The 21217-nt window shown below is 58.3% G+C and overlaps 1 protein-coding gene across 11 annotated transcripts in view; it reads right to left on the minus strand.

Moving 5' to 3' along the window:
- Positions 1–21217, minus strand: part of NCOR2 (nuclear receptor corepressor 2) — a 257067-nt gene that overhangs the window by 36673 nt on the left and 199177 nt on the right. For all 11 annotated transcript variants that reach the window (XM_074844705.1, XM_074844700.1, XM_074844704.1 and 8 more), the window contains 4 exons: positions 14344–14486; positions 8781–8928; positions 5727–6282; positions 329–449 (listed from right to left, as the gene is read on the minus strand). In XM_074844705.1, the coding sequence (XP_074700806.1) occupies positions 329–449; positions 5727–6282; positions 8781–8928; positions 14344–14486 (968 nt within the window). The remainder of the gene's footprint in view (positions 1–328; positions 450–5726; positions 6283–8780; positions 8929–14343; positions 14487–21217) is intronic.

The raw sequence follows: 21217 nt of genomic DNA on the forward strand, positions 1-21217 counted from the left end.
GCAGTCATGTGGCAATGAGATGCTTTTTCTGTCCAGATCTCCCACGACTTTCTGATAAAAGAGCTCAAGGGACATCCAAGCGCTGCTGGCAGAGCTGCTCCCGCAGCTGGGAACACGCTCCTCACAGAGAGCACCTTGCCTGCTGCGGGGCTCGCACTGCCCGGGCACAGCTCCCTGCAGAGCCCGAGCTCGGCTGTCCGCAGGGACGAGCGCATCCTCACAACCCTGACGCACGCCACGCAGGGGACGCAGCTCGAGGGAAGAGCACGCGTGAGGCACACGCAGCCGTCGCGCTCCCGGTGCCAGCCCTCTCGGGTGAGGTACTCACGATGGGAGGGATGGCAGCAGCACGCTGCTTCAGCTGTTTCAGGTCCAGCGGCTTCTGTGGCGAGGAGTTCAGCCTGGCGTCACTGGCGGTGTTGAGCAGGCTGGGCCGCGGGGACAGCAACCTGGGCACGAAACACGCACATCAACCGTGAACAAGCTCCACGTCCCATCGCTCCCCTACACCCTGCACCCCTGTTTTATGCTGTTGAGTCTAAAGGACATCCTCTTCATCAGAGGTGCTGGACCGCTGCTCGCTGCTGGGAATCCAGGCTCTTGAACACATCATGCACTTGGGCTTCCAGCCCTGCAAGCTGCTGCCCTGGCCCCAAACCTGTTTAGATGGCAACTACCACTCTGAAGATCTCAGCATCGACCATGAGGATGCCTGTCTGACAGGAGGTGGCTCAGCAGGAAAATCTGCTGTGCTGCCCCAAGCACAGGGGACCCGCAGCCGCTGGGGAGGTGTCTTGACTTCAACCTTGGTGGGCTGGAGGTGTCCCCGGGTCGTTCTGGTCTACGAGGGCAGGCACAGAGGGGAACGCAACCCGGCCCAGCAACATCCAGCTAGCAACTGGGGAAGCTTTACTGCGGGATGACGAGGCTGAGGGGAGGTGGAGAGTGGGATGGGATTCAAATCCTGCTTTCCAAAGACAGCTCCTGCAGGGCTCCATGATCAAATGAGACCATGACATCTGGCTCAACAGGCTCTTGAGCCCTCTTTCACTCATCCCCTATGCTACTTCTAGCAAATCTGCTGTTGTCCAGAATAAACCCAAGAGAGAACTGGAGCCCAGAGCTGGGAGTTATGGAGCAGGGCGACCAGTCTGGATTTCATTCGGGCATCACGCTACTCTCTGGAGCTCACACATGGTGCTCGCCCAGCGCTCGGAATCAGCCTCATGCTCCTCTTCAAGGACTGTCTTTTATCAAGGTGCTAAAGCCCGGGCAAGCCACCACACGCTCGGATCACCTGAAAGACGAGAGGCTGGATTTGGGTGGGATTTGGTGTTCAGCCCAGCGGCTGTGCAGCCCTGCACCCTCGCCACTTGCTCTTCCCTTTGGCTGTTTGAATTGCCTGGGAGACACCCAGCCAGCCGCGCCGAGCCCCTGCGCAAACAGTGCGGGGTGGGATCTCCATGGTGCCACTGAAACGGGGTGGGGATGGAGGGGTGCAAAGCCCACGGGTCAAGCCCTCGGTGTGTCCAGCTCCTGGATTTGTGTGAGACCCCGGGGACCACATCTCTCCAGGTCATCTCTGCTTTCTCTCCCTCCCAACTCCAATTTGCTGAAGCCAGTTCATAGTTTTCAAGCTTTACAGCTTGATTTGTTTATTTTAGCTGTTATTTCACTGCTCTCTTCAGCCTATAAATTTCAAGGTCATTCCATGCTCACCCTTGGATGAATAAACAAGCGTGGCGGGGCCATGTGTGGGGAATAAACTCACCACGGTGCTGGGACTGCCCCAGCCCTCGCTCTGTGCAGCGTCTGGCATCCAAGGGGAAGGGGACCCACCTCTAGACTGGGACCAGGGTGTTCCAGTTAGGCACCCAGGGGAGGCCAGGCAAGGGGCAGCACATCTGAGTGGCTCCCCAAATAACTGCAATGATGTCTGCCCATGGAGCCACATGGGTGTTGTGAAGACATGCTGTGGGGGACACAGGGCTCCCAAAAGGGTGCAATGCCCCAAAATCTGCTGAGGCATGTGGCTGGGGACAAGGGCACCCACCACTTGCTCCCGAGACCTTGGTGCCATGCTGAGCTCCAGCACTGCTCTTCTGGGGCTGCTGAGCTGGGGAAGGCCTGTGTTCACAGCATGCTCTGCAGCCCTGGCCCCACTCCCCCAGCACTTTGGGCTCTGATTTTGCCCAAAAGAAGCCAATCTCTTCTTTATTATTTTTTAAAAAGGACAATTTTTTTCTGGGCAAGCCTCATCTGGGAGGCAGGGTAGCCAGCGCAGGCTGCCAGCCGGCTCAGCTCCCGGTGCCAGCAAAGAGCTCCTCTCCTGCCACTTCACCCCTGACGCCAGCGCTGCCAGGCTGGTAACGTGTCACCCTTGGGCTGAGACAGGTCCCCGTGCTCACCAGGAGGTGACCGACCCGGTAGTGCTGGCCCAGCTCCATGTCACTGTCACCGCTAGTGGCATGGGACAGATCTCAGCAGCCGCGGTCGCACTCAGCACCATTCTCCTCCTCAGCAGTGATTCTTTCAGGACACGTGGCTCAACAGCCTGATTTTCCAGAGACTGGCAAGCTTGATCAGCAAGCGGGGTCCCTGCCAGCCCTGGCAGCCCCCGGCAGAGCAACCACCCCAGCAGCCGCCCTGTGCACTCGTGGCGCTTGAAGAGATGCATTTAAACACCCTTTAAGCACACTTAAGATCCTCAGGTTTCCTAAAGCCCTCCAGGATCCTGGAAGCCAGAGTCAGGATTAAATTCATCAATATGCAAATTGTGTAATTTATTATGTCCCTCCCAGCAGATCTTGCGCCACACAAAGGGCTGTCTGTGGGTGCTTTGCTCTGGAAGTCACCGGATGAACAACCCTCAGCATCTCGTATCCACCCGCTGCCAACCTGGGGCCTCCCAAACCCAAGCACCAGTCCCTAACCATGGGCGATGGTGTTGGGAAGGGTGGGAAAAGGGTTTGAGCAGGAAGAGGTCAGGACACATACAGCTGAGCCCTGGCAGTGTGGAAACATCCCCTTCCAGGCATGAAGCTTTGGGGGTAACCAGAACACCGCGTTCCCCCAACTCCTTCACCTTCCGCCACAGAGACAGGGACCATTTTCATTGCCAGACAAGCCAACACACCAACACGTGACACAGCCAAATGCAATTCCTTGCACACGCAGTGGTTGGGCAAAGGTGACGGCTACCAGATTTCCCTGATGGGCTCCCCCCAGCCAGGGCCATGGCCTGGCACAGCCCTCGCACCTACGGCTGAGCCAGCGAGCAGGATGCACAGTGTGGGGGTGGCTCGCTGCAAGGCTTATGGGCAGGCGTCTCCTCTCTGCGCTGCAGGTCTGCAGCGGGTGACTCTGCATGGCCTCCCTCACACGTCCCCGGCCGGCGTGACCTCCCGCTGAACCGCAGCGCTGGCAGCACATGCCGCATGGACCCGCAGACAATTCGCTGCCTCCTTCAGCTTTGACGAGTTAAGGCTGCACCTCCTTAACCCGGACTTGTCTTTGCTTGTGTGAACCGCAGGAGGACCCAAAAAAAGCTGCTCCTACGGCTCACGCCAACCCCGCACCCCCTTCCCTCTCACCGCGGGGACACCCCAGCCACCCTCCGTCCCCTTCTGGGAGATGCCGCGGACAGCTTGATGCTTTTACAAGCGCAGGGAAGAGCACCCACGCCCCGCTGGCGCTGGGTAGGCGGGCGAGCATCGGGTGATGCGGTGACGGGGCGGCTCACGCGGCATCTCGGCAGCCTCGTCCTGCTCATCGCGAGTCACGCTGCAGCAGCGGGGCTGTGGTAACCGCCTGCGAGCGAGCAGCCCTCGGCCGGTGGGAAATGCAAGGGAGCAAAGCTACACCGGGGAAGGGCACAGAGGCCCTGCCGGGAGCACGATGGTGCCGAAACCTCTAAGCTGGCTGTGGTCCAACCCCACGGGTGCTCATGGGGCTCCCAGGATGGGCAGTGCCAGGCGGCGGTGGCAGCTGCAGCTTTCCCATGCTGGCAAGGCTCTGCTATCACCCGTGCTTCATCGCCACACCGGATAAGAGGAGTGGCCCGGGAGCTGCGGGACGCCTGTTTAATGTTTAATATTCCTGGAAACTGGTAACTGTTTGACAAGTGAGATAGGAGCTGACTCAGCGAGGAGCTGGGGATGAAAAAGTCGTTCCCAAGACGACTTGCTCCCTTGCTGCTGGGAAGTCGGTACAAGCTGCTGCTGTCCTGTTTTTGGTCGAGTTAATGTTAAATTTGAGGAGTGCAGCCCCGCTGGCCTCACTCTCCCTTGCTGGGAGGTTTTCTCCTGTCTGGGAAGGAGGAGAGGGTGGGGAGGGGTGGTGCTGGACTCCATCCACTGCTGGAGAGAGGAGCGCTGCAGCCAAGAGGCCTCAGCCCTGCCACGGGGCTGGGGCCAGCAGCATCCACACCACCCCTTGACACTGTCAGCCCTGCTTCCAGCTGCTCGGCAGCAAGAGGGGCTGCTCCCCCGGGGCGGCCGGGCAGCGCGGAGGATGCTCCCGCACGAGCAGCACTCACCCACTGGCTCCTGCATCCATCACAGGGAAAGTGCGGAGGCCGTCAGGAGTGGTGGAGACGCACGATGGCTCCCTACCGCCTCGTCCCGCTGCTTTGCTCAGTTTTTTTTTAAATAGCCCCATCCACAGCGCTGCGTACAGCCCGCCCAGCCTGGCAGCACCCATCTTGCTGCCAAACTGCCCCCTGCAAGCCCACGGGAGGGATGTGGGGTGTGGGATGCAGGACACTGGATGTGGGATGCCAGCCTCCAGTTCCAGCCCAGCTGGACTGTTGTCCCTATGTGCAATGGCAGGGTGGGCTCAGGATTCCAACCTGGCCCAGGAGCCAGCATGGATGGAAGCAGGAGCCATTAGAAAAATCAGTGCTACGAAGACACATGTATTCATATAGATTCTTTAAAAAAAACAGGAAACCCTCTCCCCATTTGTGAGGCTCTTGGGTGGGGAGGGCTCTGTGGGAGAAGCCAGGAGGGGAGCAGGACGTTTCTCCAAGGAGGAGGCGAGTGCTTCCCCTCCCTGTCCCAAGAGCCATCCATGAAGGGTCAGGGGTGCCCTCGGCTGCCAGCCCCAGGGGTGGGCGGAGGGCTCGGGACTGCAGCAGCTCAGGTGAAGACCCAGTGGCATCGCCCCAGGAAAGCTCACATGTCCCACACCGTTCTCCTCCCTTTACGGCCAGGATGGATAATTCACCCCTACAGATCCAAGCAGCATCTTTGCCAAGGGAGCAACTCGTCCCCTCTCTGCACTGGGAACACGTCCCTGGCGTGACTCCTGCCAGCGCCGACTCAGACAGAAACCATTCCCAGCCCCAGATGCTGGCAAACCAGCCTGTGCCTGTGCCTCGCTGTCTCCGAGGGCACGTCCCGCTCCATCGTGTCACCCAGATGGGCTGCCACCAGCAGACGCAGCAGCTCTGCACCCAACACCTGTCCGTGGCCATTGCCCGGTAGCACCCGTACACTGGGACATCGCGCTGCCCGTTGCGCCATGGCCTCTTCGCAAGCGATGACCAAAGGGTCACGGGCACACAGGGACACAGCTGGGCACGTCCCTTCACCTGGGGGAGTGCCTGAACAGTGATATTCCCAAAGAGGAGCTCACGAAAGCGCATGTGGACACTGTGGCGCGCAACGGAGTCGCTCGTCTGGCCTTCAGGTCATACACTTGCCCACCTCTCTCCCCGCTCCTACCTGCTCTTGTCCACAGCATCCTGCTCGTCCATCTCGTCCGCGCTGCAGGTCGCGCTGGAGTCGCTGTCGGGGTTCACCCCGGGGCCTTTACTGCCTTTATGACTTTCCTTCTTCTCGGCCTTGGGCGTCCCCTCTGTCCCCGCTGTCCCTCCGCTGCTGACGCTGCTTTCCGCCTTCTTGTCATTCCCCTTGTCCTTCTCCTGGCTGTCTTCGCTCTCCTCCTTCTTCACCTCGCTCTTGCAGGGCTCCTCGCTCACCTTCTCCTCCGGCTCCTCCGTTTTCACCACGTCCACTACCAGGTCCTCCTGCCCCTTCTCCTCGCTGCTGGGCGGCTCGGGAGCTGCCTCCGGTGGAGGGCTGGCGGCAGGAGCGGGGTTGGCGGGGGGAGCGGGGGGAGCGTCGGGGGGTGTTGGAGCCTCTTCCAACTTGACTGCCGGTTCTGCGCCGGAGTCACCTCCTGGCCCGGGTGGTGCCTTGGCCCCGTTTTCGCCTCCTTCTTTGGCTTCGGGCCTCGGCGAGGGAATGCTCTCGGTGTCGGAGCTGTTATTTACTGCAGCTGAGAAAAGGGAAGAAATAAAAATAAGGATCAGCCCGAGATTCTCACTTCCCATATCGCTGCCTCCACCCCCTCCCCTGGGAGGAGAACGCCCTCGTTCCTCCGAGGGGGAGACGATCCCGGGGCTGGGAGAGCTGCGCCGGGATCCCCGGATCCAGAGTTTACTAAGCAAAGGGATGCTCTGGGGGCCTCTTTGCTTGCCCAGCTCAGCGCCTGTTGTTAACCCCCACCCAAACGCAAAACCACACGCCCAAAAGCCTGGAGACCAAGTGACTGGGAAGCTGGATTTTAAGGGAAAAGCCTGGCTGCTGGCTGGATCTGCAGGACAGGACCAGCTCCCTCCTCACTCCTCACCCATGGCTCTGGATCAGCTCTGCTCCCCCTGGACCAGGCACCTCACTGGCACCCTGCTTGCTGACTTACGGTGCCCGTGTCCCTGGCTCTGCCACCCCGGGGCAGCTGGGGACCATCCCAAAACACCGCGCGTGTTTGTTGTTATTTAAGCTGCCAGTGGCAGAAGAAAGGAGGTCAGGGTCGGCGAAAGCAAAGCGCTGGCAGTGCTGCTGGACAGGTTAATCATTACACAGAAAGGATCACTCTCAAATCTGCCACCAACGGCTTGGAGTGAGCTGGAAGCACAAGCGTCCATGCACTGCTGCAGACGACAGTGCTGCTGAGAGATTGTTTCTGCGGTTGGGGTGAGGATCGTTCCCCCCAAGCCTTCGCCAGACAACACGGCCAGGGCCAGGAGAACCAGGAGACTTCCACAGTCCCATCTCAGCATGTCCCCACCGGGCAGGGCTCTCATGCTTATGCCCAAAGGCTTTCCCGTGTGCATCCCTGGACTTATCTCTCTCCATAACAGCTCAGACAGCTTTCGATGGGTGGCACAGAGGGACTGTGTCCCAAGAGCTGTACGTCAGAGCACATCCATTCTTCCTTGGCAGGCAAATGCACCACACTCATCAGGAATCTCAGCCTTCTCCAACCTTTACTCACTTGCAACCAAGCAATGAGGTGTCCCGTCACCCACCCAGGGATGAGGTTTACAGCGTGTTAGGCCAAACTCTCCCCGACTGCCACTCAATGCTGCTCTGAATGCCACGCCGAGACATCCACCGGTGGCTTGTCCCAGGCTCAGCCAAGCTCTAGGATCCAGGGCACTCCCTCCAGATGCTGAATCCGAGGTCTACACCATAACCCCCACCCAAGTCCTTCCTCCAATCCCCAGTCAGCCACATGGCCCCTCGACTCCAAGCTGTTGCCTGAGCATCCCCAAATGTCACCCTAGAGCCAGTGGCCATCTCGTGCATAACAACCCCCCAGCACTTCTGTGCCCGTGACATTTCATCCCCCCTGCTCATGCCTTTCTTCAGCTCCATAGCCCACCCCAGCAGCAGAACAAGAGATGAGGCTTGGAGCATAAAGCTTGGGAGCATGTCAAGAGATCTGTCTCTAATCTCAAAAATACATTGTTTCCTCTCAGGCGCTCTTACAAAGAGCAATAACTACCTTTTACTTTGCGCCTCTGAGTCACGTATCACCTCGCACAAAGATTTACCTGGAATCTGCCTTGTAATGAGTCACTTGCAACGATGATTTGAAAAGATTTCCCATTTCAAGTCCCATTAGCCTGGGTGCTAAGGCCAGGAACCAGCGTGGTGCCAGCAGTGCTGGTTAAGTTATTAAATTACTTTGACAGAAGTCAAATGGGGCTATTGTTGGAAAATTATGCACATTTTCTCCAAACTCACTGCTGCGCTTTCTAAGCGATAAATAGCTGAAAATTGTCACTTTCAAGTTGTTTCCTTTCTTTGGTATGGCTGGGAGGGAGGAAAACGCTGCCTTAAAAGGGAAAGGAGGGGGAAAAGACCCGCCAAGATACATCAGCCTCGCTGGTGGGAGACCACGGCTCCCCTTGCCTTTGCTGGCACTGCTGGCCCCCGGGAGCTCCACTGCCCGGGGCAGCAGCAGCAGTGATGCCCTGATGGGACAGGGATGGGCACACACAAACCTTGATGGGTTATCCCTCCTTGAGCCCACGATAAGCTCCTTGAGAGCCCATGGTGGTGGCTATCTAAGCCTGCTGAGCATGCAGGACCCTCCTTTGGAAGAAAACACTGTGAAATGTGATTTACAAGAGCGCACAAGCGTGCCAGGCCCTGGTAAGCTGGGTGCTCTTGGAGAGTGTGCTGATGGAAATCAGAAACCAAAGGGCTCCCAAAAATAACCACCTGTCCAGACAGACACAGGAGGAGGGCAGTGATCCAGGGCACTCTGCACAAGCATGAAATCCAGAGGCATCTAAAATGCCACGAGCGCCTCGTGCCGCGGGACGCCGTCATCTCGGTGTGGCTTTGGGGTGACAGACGTGACCACCCGCCAGCGCTGACATTTGCAGCCCCGGACAGGCTGTGCGCGGTGCCTCCGCCGCAACGGTGCAAAGCCAGGAGAGCGGAGCGCAGCCCCCCCCGCCGCAGCCCCCCCACCTGCCTCACCTTCCGCCTCCTCAGCCATCTCCTCCTCGTTGCCGCTCGTCCCCGACACCTCCATCTCCTCGTCCTCAGCTGCGGGAGGGAAGGCGGCTTCTTCGTTTTGAACGGCGGCGCCTTTTTTCTTCTTTCTCTTGGCGTTCCTTTCTTTCTCCTGGGGAAGAGGCAGAGGATGGTGAGAAGGAAAGCCCACGGGGAGCCGCGTGGGAGCAGAGAGCACTGGTCCTGTCCAAAGGGCCAAGAGGGATGCTAACACCGCCATGGCCCCGCTGGGTAAACCCTCTGAATATCAGTCCTCGGGACTGGACTCACCTGCTGAAAGCCCAGCAGATTGGGCTCACCTGGCCAAAAATGACCACTGTGCAACGGCAAGCCCGGCTCCACATGGAGGGATGGCACAGACGTGTGGACAAGGGACACACGTGCAGGAGTTACCAGTGCAGGGCTGGCAAGAGCCCGGCGGTCCCGCGGCCGCCCGCTACGCGCATGCGGCGTGTCCGTCCTGTGCATTTCCAGGCACTACCTCCAGCTACACAAACACGTGTGGCCGCGGCTTGATGCTCATCTGCAGATAACGAAGGGCGTCAGGCCCCAGATATGGCCCAGCCAACATTTTTGTGCACCAGATTTTGTGTCCTCCATGGCAGGTACTACCAAAGGACTTTGACTCCGGTGCCAGGGAGGCTGCTGCCGGTGGAGACGCTTCGTGTGGCACGGTGAGGTGCCTGGTGCTTTGTCCTGCCCTGAGACAGCCCCGACCCCACTCGCTGGGGCACGTGCCACAGCCACGAGGGCACAGACAGCTGCTCCCTCCCGCCGATCTAAAGGAAAAGTCTCGGCTTTGCTATTGTTTCCTGCTCTTGTTGCTTGAGTAAATATTACCAGTAGGAACAGGCCCATCATCTCCGGCTCTCCCTGCAAACCCCACACGAATGACGTGTGTAGGACGTTTATTTACATGGATGAAAAGATAAAGCCGTGGTGGAAACGTTAACTCTGCTGCTGGATCTCTGTGCTGGGAAGAGTCGGTCCCCCCTTCCCCCCGCCAACTTTTCAATCCTTTAAAAAACTTCCAGATAAAACAAACAAATACAACTGCTTTTTGCTTGGAAACACTGCTTGCTCAAAATCTATTTTTATCAAACTGGGCAGGAGAGAGGGGGAAAAAAGGCACTTGAGAAAGGGCTCTGTGAAGGCATGGAGAGGCGGCAGGAGGAAGGCAGGGCTCCGCGCTGCCCTCGCCCCATCCTGGCAGCGATGCCCCGGCACTGCCAGCGTTCGCGCCTCTGCCACGGCAGCGATTCAGCAACCGCACGTTTCTGTCTGAAGCAGCAGTTCCCCATCACGCTAATGCGGTGACAAAGCGCCGACGTTACTATGGCAAAGACTTCTCTGCCTCTTACTCACGGGTCCGTGACTCAGCCGCGGGCAGGAGCAGGCTCCTCGCTGGGGAATTAGCTGGGAACCAGCCTCTGCCTCAGCACCCTACTTGGCCAGAGCCCGGGGCCGGCAGCTGCCAGCAGAGCGGAGCAGTGAGCTGCCCCGGGGGCACCGTGGGTCCCTCTCCTGGCAAACCCCACTGCTGGTCTTTAGGGATGATGATGTGAAATCCAGGCAGCAGATCCTGGCTACATCTAGAGATACGTTCAGGCCACCATCTCGCCTCTTATAATGCCAACAGCTCTGGCAGTCTTGCTCCCGGCGCCCTGCCCAGGAAAGGGGACCCTTTTCTGCTCTGCCTCCGTAAGCAGCCACATGGCTGACATGGGATCCTAACCACGACTGTGGCAGACATGGAAAAGTCTCTGTGAGCTGTGTCTGGGACCAGGCGTCTCCCATCGTCACAGTGTACTCTTAATCCCAGCGATTACCACTGAGGCTGCAGGAAGGTGCCAGGGCCATTTGCTACGGATGCTCTGATGCTCATTTTGTGCTGTACCAGCCCACAGGGTTTCTGCTCTCTACGTGTCACTATTTTTGCAAGAGCATCCAGGACTTGGTGCCACTTGAGCAGCCTGCCTCACCAAGACCCCCGAGGAGATGCGCGGTGCACAGTGAGGACACTGCTCCCTGCACGAGGGGTCACTCCATGCCTGCTCCTCGGCACTGTCCTCCCGGGCACCTGGGCCCCAGCCAGCCCCATCACGCTGACTCCCAGCCTGGCAGGGATGGGCAGCTCTTCCCTTCCCTCATCTCAGGCACTGGGCACTGCCTCCCGCCGCTCAAGTTTACCTGCACCGTCTGTCCTGGAGGAGGAGATGGAGACGCCACCAGTCCCCAGGCGCGATGTCTCTCTGGCCTTCTACCTGGCGGGCAGAGCGGCCATCCCAACAAATTTGGCCTCTCCTTGCACTCACCACCTGACGTGGCAGCAACAGCCAAACCAGCTTCCAAACTGCGCTACTGACACGGAGCCATCATTACAGTTTCCTATCAGCAGCAGCCTGTCCTAAGAGCAGGACCAGGCAGTCCCGGACCGGTGTGACATAACGATGCGCATTTGAGACCGCACCAGGACTGAGTCTAACCACAGAGTGACTCCTGTGTGCTGCCGCGGAACAGGACCTCTCTGCCACCGTGGTGAGGAAGGTCCCAGTTCCCCGTCCCGAGACCAAGGCTCTGCACCAAGGCAAGGCAGACTCATTCACCCTCCAGAAGAGGTGACCAGGCTGTCCTCCTGAGGCAGCTTTGCTGTGCAAAGCCAGCACCACCCAAAAAAGCAAGGAACTGTAGAAATGTTGCTCAGAGGGGTCCAAAGGACTGGTCCTCCAAGCAGGACCAGCACCAGCCCAGGGGCTAGCTCGCTCATCTTCACTGCACAAGCTAAAACAAGCCCCAGCAGTCACTAGACCAAAGTGACAATCACACTGCAAAGAGGTCCTGGTAAAGACAGCGCCTAATCTCTAACTGCTAACAAAAAGAGCAGCTCTGAGGACACCGTGTATCCCAATGCCCTGCTTTCCTTAAATGCCGAGATTAGAGAGCGCAGTGTGCAGAAGGTCAAGGCTGAGTGACGCTGATGCCTGGGACGCATCTGAGCCGCTCGGCAGCGAAACCAAGCCAAAACACACAGCAGGGCAGATAAAGCGAAGCCTCGAGGTGGCCTGACCCTGCCCCAGCAGTAACAGGCTGCCTGTCCCATGGTGCAGCTGGCTGGCAGGGACACCCTGATCCATGGGGGTGCTTGCAGAGGGAGGAGGGTGAGGATCTGTGGCACCTAGCCCCACTGAGCCAGGACTGCAGTGGGATTCACCTCACACGGGCAGGAGGAGTGTCTCATGAGTGCTGAGCAGGTCGGGGAGAGGGGAAATGGGGCTCTGCATGCTGACACAGCCCATGCACAGCTCCCCGGCCCCTGTGTGCTCTCTCCCCCAGGAGGACCTCTCCAGTAAAAGGATGGGTCTTCAAAGGAAAACCCCAAACACGGCACGTGGAAGCGTATGGACCACGTGAGCTCTGGAGGGGCAGAAAAGGAGCATCACCGTACCAGACACCTTTGCCTGCTGCAACCCAAACCCTTCTCCTTCCTCATGCTGGATGCTCAGAGGGAGGGTCCCCCTGTCCCCAGAGCTCCCCAGGCTCTGGCCAACTGGGGTTCAGCACACAAGGGGACAAGGGGCTGCCGAAACGCCTGGCCCCATCCCACCCAGCACTGTCCCAGCACTGGGAATGGGGACATCCTGCTCCACACTGCGCTGTGCCACGTTCTGGGGACAGAGGGACCTCGCCAGTCTGTTTCCCATCCCACACTGGTCACTGCTGCCCGCCCGTCCCCACAGCTCCTTCGAGTCGCCTGCATGCTGCTGAAACTCAATGTCACACCTACCTGGAAGAGGAGGCTACAACATTAATGAGCCCCATTTGGGAAATGAATGAGATCTGCTAATTAAGTTTACTCTCATTAAGCAAGAGGAAGAAAAGCAGAGCCACTGTGTTTCCCCGCACATGATCAGCAGTAGCTGTTGGTGGTGAGGGCAGGGAATAATCTGGGGATGTCATGGCAAAACTAGGCAGTGCCACACTGCCTCGCCACGTGCTTCCTCCACAGAGGTCAAGGCTGACTACCGGGTATAGGATGAGATTTGGAGGCTTGGTTGCTTGGGAATATATTTAGGAGTCAGGAAGGAAGGTCTATGGCAATTTAATCTCAGTTGTTCTTTTATTTTATTCAGCTTTCTGGCATCTGCTGTTGCCACAAAACAATAGAGCACAATAAATAACAGCTGAACGTTCATTGTTCTTCTCCACGACCGAATCCCATAGCCTCCAATGCTCAAAAAATAAAATGATGATGCTGATATAAACTGCAAGTGAGAGTGAGCAATTAGACTGGAGAAGTCTAGCGGCTGCCTTAGAGGGACGGATGCAGGGAAAAATGTGGTTCTGCAGAAAAACACTTCCGTGATATAATTTCTGCAACATTAGGAAGCAGAGTAAATTAATATACACCGGCTCCACTGCCAGCTAAGCTGTATGATCTTATTTCAGATTCTCCCCAGTAATGAACAATTATATCTTTCTAATGTAACATTTTATATTCAGAGGGCTTGATGCACATTCCATTCCAGTCTTATATCAGTTTTGGGGTCTTTTATATAGTTTGTTTGCTTTGTTTCTAAAAACAATTCAGTGAAACATGGGAACACAGAAGTGTCTCTGTGCATAGAGAATTAATAAAAAAGAATCGCCGATGTCTTCTCTTTCTCTCATTCCTATAGACTGACTAGGATATTAAATTCCTGGGTGAGTCATTGAATGTTTTCCTGTCTTTCTTTTTACTCTTGCTGTAATAGCTTGCTTGGAGAGATTCCTGCATTGAACATTGTCCTTTGCATTTTCAAAGCACCCCTTGGGGGTTTAGCCATGTGAATTCTATTAGCCAGAAACTGGGAACCCCAGGATACTCTACAAATGAAATAATTATAATGTTTAGTTGCTCTTAGCAGTCCGTCCTATCTCCAGAAGACCAAACAAACCCCACTTCATTCACACCCTGCACCACATGCCAGAGAAGCAGCAGCGTTAGGCCCTTCTGATGGGGAAACTGAGGCACGGACAGATGTGCACACCTGCTTGCAGTCCCAAAGACAACCGACATCCATGTCGAGACCAGCCTTTCCTCATGTTGACCTAAACCCCTGAGTTTCTTTGGGGCAAACCGGTAGTTTACCAAGTAAGTGTGGTACCTGCAGGGCACAGAGCTGCGTGGCCCAGCCGGGCTCTCTGCTCGCTGGGCTGGAACAGCACAACCTCGCTGGCAACAAACTATTTGTGCAGCCAGGACTGAGCTCGCATCCTGGCCAATGCACTGCAGCCCTGCTCCTCCTCCTGCTCCTTATCTCCCTGTGTACCAGCCACGCTCCAGATGCCCAGGCATCTCCCACGCAGCAGCTCTCCCTCCTCCAGACCTCCCAGGGACAGATGGGTGGACAACCCTTTCCTGAACCGCTTCCCGCTCCCCGGAGCTTTCACTCTGAGATGACAGAGCCCTCCGTTGGCTGTGGAAACGTGCAAGCGCTTGCTAGGAAACATCTATGGTGCCCAGTGGGGGCTGAGACAGGGCTCTCACCATTTTCAGTTTGTGCTGCTGTAGGATCTCGTCCAGGTTCTGCCTCTTCTTGTAGTTGAAGTAGAAGTTTTTGCACTGTGACACGGTCTTGGAGCCCACCATCCTGGCAATGGCCGACCAGTTCCGCCCATGCTCAAGGAGACCTGTGGTTGGAGGAGGGAGAAAGGAAAAGGGTTTAACACCAGATATGCTCACACAAAGGCAGCAGTATCTACACAGCATGGGAAGCATCTTCTGTGCAAGCCAAACTCCACAGGAACAATATGGTCGCTAGCACCCATCTGAAAGGTTTCCTAGGCCAGCAGATGACCTACAAGAGCCTTTTTTTCTTTCCAAGGGGAAAAAGGGCACTATGCTGACCACCTCTGGCACAAAATACGTCCCACAACCACGTCTCAGCCAGCCACCGGGCAGTCAAGAGGGCGAGCGGTGCTCCCTTCCCTTCGGGATGGCTGCAGGAGACACTGACATGCCCAGGAGAACTTGAGAGCGCAGCTCTCGGTCCCCACCATGAAGTAAAGGCTCTTCCCACCCTCCTGTGCCCCAGTGATGACTTTGACCAGGGTGATGAGGCACTTCATGGCGTTGGAGCACAGAGTCCTGCTACAGATGGGGAGGAAGAGCCCAGGCAGGGAAGTGGCAGCAACGCAGGCAGGGAAGCCCAGGTGATGTCCCGGGCTGGGAAGAGGCATCCCAGGGGATTAGTGCTGATCCTGCTCATGAGCAAAAGCAGCTTCCCAGGTCAGGCGCCATGCCAAGGGCTGGCAATCCTGGCCAGACAGTGCCACCCGAGCACAGGGCTCCTGCCAGTGCTGGGGCAACACAGCAGGGTGAAAGAGGAAGAGGAGGAGGAAGGAGCGAATGAGCACCCTGCATCCTTGCGGTCTCTGCAGGGGTGTCTGGGCACCAGCAGTCCCGCAGCTGGAGGTGGGAGTCGCAGCCAGAGCCCAGGGGTGGGTGCAGCAGCACCCCGGTCCCTCCATCCCAGGCTTCTGGAGGTGACCCGGGCAAGGACCATCCAGGCTTTCTGGGAAATAAAGCCTCGCTGCCTGCAATCCTTCCTGGTGCAGTGGCTGGGCCTTCCTGGGGTGCCTGGTGGGGCTGGAGCTGCCACCAGCCCGCAGGATGCTGAGGGCCCAGCTGGGCCATGCTGGTCGGGCCGGCTCCTGGCTGCCCACGTGATGGCCAGCAGCTCCCCTGGTCCCACCTTGCACCTTGGGTAAGACGCAGGAGAGAGAGACTATGAGCCCAGGGGCATGGTACTGCCACAAAAGGTGACTTCAAGATGAAAACCAGCAGGGAATGACCCTGCTAAGAGCATCTTCCTCTTTTGTTAGGGGCTTTTCTGCCCAGAAGCCACCAACCACAGAGACTGGGAACAGACACTGCCCCGGGCATCTCCGTCGTCCATCCCCAAACCCCTCCCTGGCTGCTCTGAGGCCATGGGGCTCAGGACCGCAGTGAGTCCCAGGTCAGGGCTCCCGTGCGTGGCTCTGCTTGTGCCTGGCAGCCACGGCAGTTCTGCCCCAGCCCCGCTGCCAGCCTTCAGCCAAGCTGCTGCCACGTGTCACCTTTGAGCCCCAGTCCAGACCTAAGTGCCAGCCCAACCTCTGCTTCAGCCCAACAAAAAAAAACCCCGGGACGGACTGATCTCAGCGAAGCCACAAGCAATCAGGGCCCAAGGGATGCACTTCTGGCCAGGATCCATGTGCCCGTGGCACAGGGAGGGCACGGCCTGGGGGCTGTGGGTATGTCTGCACTGAATAGATGGCACCACGTACCCCAGGAGAGGTGAAACCCCCCCTCTCTGCTTCCCAGATCCTGGAGAAAAGCAGCACTAGCCAGCACAGCAGGAGTTAACATCCAGCCAGTGCCTGTATCCTGCCCCGTCCCAGCACCAGGGCTTATCAAATTGCATGTAAGAGGTAGGCATCACATGGCGCTGAGCACCACAAAAGGCCATGGCAAGCCAAGAAACAAGTTTGAGCTTTAACTCTGCAACTCCCAGCCTCGCTTCAGCCAAACCCACGACCTCCGTCACCCCGCTGGCAGGCTAGGACTTCTTTAAAATAATAATAAATAAATAAAAAAAAAGGACGTCCGGCCACCAACCGCGAGAGATAACGAGCTGGGGCAGGAGTCCTCCCCCCTCCGTCACTGAAGGCTGCAGGGGAAAACAGGACAGTCCCCTGTGTCACAACCCATCCCCTGTGTTACAACCCACCGCTGCCTTCCAAAGCAAACAAGCGGCTGGGCCCCCTTTGCTCATCACCGCGCCGGTGGCCCCGCACCAAGTGTGACAACCGGGGCTGGAGCCGTTTGCTGCGCCCAGGCAAAGCCCCGGCACACAAACACCGGCAGCGGCGTGCCCTGAGCTCTGCTGCTTCGGTGGGCGAGATGCTGCGGAGCCCGGGACCGGAGGGTGATGGATGCCAGTGCGAGCGGTGCCCAGCGCGGCATGACCTGTGCCAGCCGCGGGCGATGCTGGCTCCTGGCTGCCCTGTCCCCCTGCCCACCGCAGGGCTGGGGGACGGGGATGCCGCCGGAGGAGCTTGCAGCTGGCGGGGCAGGTGCCGCGTCCGTCCGGGCTCACGAGAAACAAGCTGCCCACAGTCCCTGCCTGTGGGACCCGGAGCGGAGCCCAGCCGCTCTTCTCTTTACATTAAAACCAGAGCAAAACAGCAACACCTGCTTCCCCATGCCGTAATTATCTGCACGCTCTGGGAGAGACCTGCCAAGACACCCTGGGACGTGCCATGAAGCCCACGGCTCACCGGGCACCCCGGCTCGATGAGCTCTGTCGGTATGGCAGCCCCCAGCCCCTGCACCCCCCAGCCTCCGCCCCGCGCTCCCCGGCACGCCAGCCCGCCTCGGCACCGCGGGGCCCTTCGCTCTGCAGCGCAACTGAAACTATGACTAACGGAGTTATCAGATCTTAATGAAGGTTTTGCTCCTTGGCTTGGGGCGGGGGCTCTGGACTCGGGGTCTGCCCAAAGGCACGCAGCTACACGCAACCCTGAGGTTAACCCCATCCTTCGGACCCCAACGCCAGGACTTACGTGCTCCGGGTCCGGCTCTGACGGGCAGGGAGCGCGCCCGGAGCGTGCAGTGGGTGAGCTGGGAAGGACGCGGGCGTCGGGGCACTTCTTCAAAGCCCCCCTGGGCACGGCAGCCCGCTGTGAAGCGCTGCGAGTGCTCCGCTCACACCCTCCCCACGCATTTTGCTTTCGCTCCCTCGCAGCAGCCGGAGACAGAGAAGAAAGCAAAGACGGTTCCTTAAATCCTGGGGGCGAGAGGATTTCAGAGCCATGGGCGGCCGAGAGCGGCGAGCAAGCAGGCACCGAGGCTGGAAACCAGGTCACAGGCAGGAGACTCCTGACCTCAATGCCAGAAGTTGGTGGGAACACATGCTCCGGCCCCAGCGCTCTTCCCTCCGGCGGGGCTGGAGAGCAAACGGCGTCCTCCGCGCTCCTCCCGCTCGCTCGCCGGAGCTTTCCAGCCGGCGGTTGTTAAGGTGGATGGAAGCGCCTCCGGTATTTTCTCCCCTACCTCACCTCCTTGCTCAGCAGCTCGGGGCTATGGGGAGGCTGTGCAGTTTCAGGAGATGCCCGACGTTGCCAAGAAATAATAGTAATTAAAAAAAAAAAAGGCAGGAGAAAGGCGAAGGGGAGGGAGCAGTCGACCGCGCGCCGCAGCTCTACTCCTGCCAGCCCGGGGACGGGGAGCCGGTGCCGTCGGTATGTGGCGGAGCAGCGAGCGAGCTCTAATCTGTTCCTCTGGCTGACCCGGGGCTCGTTGCATCTGAATGTGACCTCTAGACAGAGCATTAATAACGAATGTGGCGCTGACCCAAGCTGACAAGGGGTGCGGCCGCTTGGCACCCGCTCCCGCCCTCCCTCTCTCACTTTCTGTCTTCCTCGCTCTCGTCTGAATGTCAGCGGCAGGGGGAGGGATCCAGGAAAACAAAGCTTGGCTAATAGTTTCCTCTGCTCTCAAGTGAATCAAAGGCGCTTTTCTTTGGGGATATGCTCGCCGGCGAGCCAAGCGCCGCACCGGTGGGATGCCGCGGCACCCCGGCACACCTCAGCCCTGCAGCCACTGCCCCGGCGGAGGAGGGATGGGGAGAGGTTTGGCACCAGTCTCACCATGGGCGGACCGGGGCCTCTGCTCCGGTACCAGCGAGCAGACGCTGGGAGGAAGAGGAGCCCGGAGAGCGCAGTACCGCACACTCGGCGTCTCAGAGTGCAGAGGAGAGACCTGGAGGGGCAGCGTGGCGGGCGAGGGCCCTCAGCTTGTGTCCCCTCGGCTCTCTGCAGCAGCGGGTTTTTACCGGAGCGGTTCCAAGGCTCTCCAGCACGGCTGCTGCCCTGCTCCACCCAGGGCTCGGCGAGGGTGGAGGGAGCCCGTAAAAGGGTCCCTTAATGGGAGCTCGTGTGGATTAACAGATCAAGGTTACAGGGGAAAAACTAAGTGATCTCATTCCCCGACGCCTGGCGGTACCTGGTGCAATCCTCCAGCCCCTCTTGCGCCCACACACCCTCTTGGGAGTGGGGATAGAGGCAATTCTGGCTACGGCAAAGCCGAAATGTGCCATAACCCCATCCCAGAGAAAGACCGGCACTACGGAGTCAGCAACACCACCCAAGGCGTCCCGAAAGCGTGGTCGGCATCGCAGCGCTGCCTTCCCCCGCCGATCTCAGGGTGGTTTGCAGTGCGTGGGAGAACCGAGGCACAAGGAAGGTGAGTAACTTCTCCAGGGCCGTGGAGCCAGTGGGTGGCAGAGCCGGGCTCTCACCGGGCTCCTGACGCTGTGCCAGGAAAGCAGCGGGGACGGTGCGCAGGGGGCGAGCCCACGTCCCCGCAGGCGTTGCTGGAGGGACCACAGCGCAGGCAGCCCGCTCGGTGTGCTCTCGCTGCAGCAAAACTCCCCAGCAGCTTCCACACCCATCACACCACCTCCCCGGAGGGAGGAGGCGCCACCAAATGAGGTGTGGGTATGGAGTCAGGACCCCCGGTCAGCTCAGCTCTAGTGCCATCTCCCCGCTCCGCTGGCGACCTGCAGCTCCCAGGTCTCCCCTTCGGAGGAGCTGGTTGCTGAATCCCTGCACCAACCTGCTGTGAAAACATCGAGCCCCGTGCCCTGACCACGGCTCTCCTCCTCCTACCACAACCTCCCTTTTGCACTGTGTCCCCACCCTTTGACCCTGGGAGGGGACAGCAAGCCCCTGGGACACCTGCTCCCCGAGAGGTGCCATCCCCTCCAGTCCAGCCAGGGAAACTCAAGTCCAACACAAGGCAGCGAGTCCACGCACAGCATCCGCTCCCGGTAGACCCAGCTCTCTCCCTTCACCTAGTTCGGATATTATTTCTGCTCCCTTATTGTTGAAAAAATAACGCTCAAAATTAAAATGTAGGCTGTAAATTACAGTAATTACCCAGCAGTTCCCCCTGACAGGCCTTTTGTGTTTCATTCACTGACACTCACTAAGCAAATCCTTGCAGTTCGCTCCTACACACTCGAGAAACGTTCAGCCAACAGTGGCAGAGGCGCAGCTCCGGGGGCACGGTGGGCAGTGGCACTAGCCCGGGGGTAACACCTTGGCTGACGAGCAGCAAAGCTCCATCCTGGGATGGCAGGGACAGGATTGCAGTCGGCCACAGCCTCTTCCAGGGCAAGCGTGGCTGATTCATGCCTTGGACGCAGTTTTGCCCTTGTGGCACCCAATCTGCCCCATCCCGATAATTTCCACCATGTTGTTTCATATGAACTTCGTGGCAAACACGGGGCTTGCTCGGAGCAGGCAGATACCGGTGCTCTGGCCGCAGCGGTGGGCGCTGGGGACAGGCAGGCTGGGCTGTTGTCACCCTGAGCTCCCCTTGCACCCCAGCCTGGATGGAGGGCACCTGGGTGGGGGACCCACGGCACATCCCACCCCAGGGCCAGCGAGAGGGACAACACTCAGCGACCAGCATAGGCTGCAAACCAGCTCCTCCAGCTCACATTTACTACCATCAGCAGGGTTTTACAGCAATAAATATCTGACTGGAATGAGGAAGGCTCCAGCATGAGCATGGGGCAGACAAAGGGAGGAAGGTAGGGAGCTGCCGGCTCCCCAGCATCGCCCCACGCTGCAGCCAACAACTTGTAAGAGCAACGGCTGCCCTGCCAGGAAGAAGTGATAGAGGAAAATGCCCACACAGACCTACCTCTCCCCGCCCTTCAGCCAGCAGCTCGTTAGAAATAACAGCGCAAACCCTGTTGGGGCTGGAGGAGCGCGCACTCGTGTGTGGGTTTACATGCCCGCGCGGGCTCCAGAAGGATCCCGTGCAGCAAGACGGCACGCTGAAAGGCAGCTGCGTTCCAAAGGCGATGGGAGATGGCTGGCTTCTGCCATGGGCTTTTCGTGTCAGTGGGTTTGGCTGTGTGTTAATTTGAAGAAATTGTTGGGGTTTTTTTTAATTCCACTTTATTTTAGTTCCATGAACAGAATGGGACCAGGAAAAAAAATGGTTCAGGTCAGTCCAAAACTCATCTTACTTTCTGAGTTGATTGTTGGCAGAACTGAAAATCAGCCCTCGAAAGAATACTTTCTGTATCCAAGGAAATATTTTACAGCTACCCAAAATGAACTATTCAGGAATCTTCACGGGTTATTTAACTCTCTGTCATCAGCTTTTTACATTCGTGCCCAACCCTCCTCTGCCTCATCATGCCGACTCCATCCCATGGTCTCCCCAGCTCCTCAGTCTGGGAAAAGGTGTAAAGAGCCCAAGACTGGCTCTGCCCCAAGGGCAAGGAGCAAAGAGCCTCGGTGAGGTGCAGGAGGGTGAGCAAGAAACTGCCACTTCCATGCTGCCTCTTTTCAAAGAACAA

The sequence above is a fragment of the Strix aluco genome, chromosome 18 (assembly GCF_031877795.1).
Source record: "Strix aluco isolate bStrAlu1 chromosome 18, bStrAlu1.hap1, whole genome shotgun sequence".
In the NCBI taxonomy this organism is placed as follows: Eukaryota; Metazoa; Chordata; class Aves; order Strigiformes; family Strigidae; genus Strix; species Strix aluco.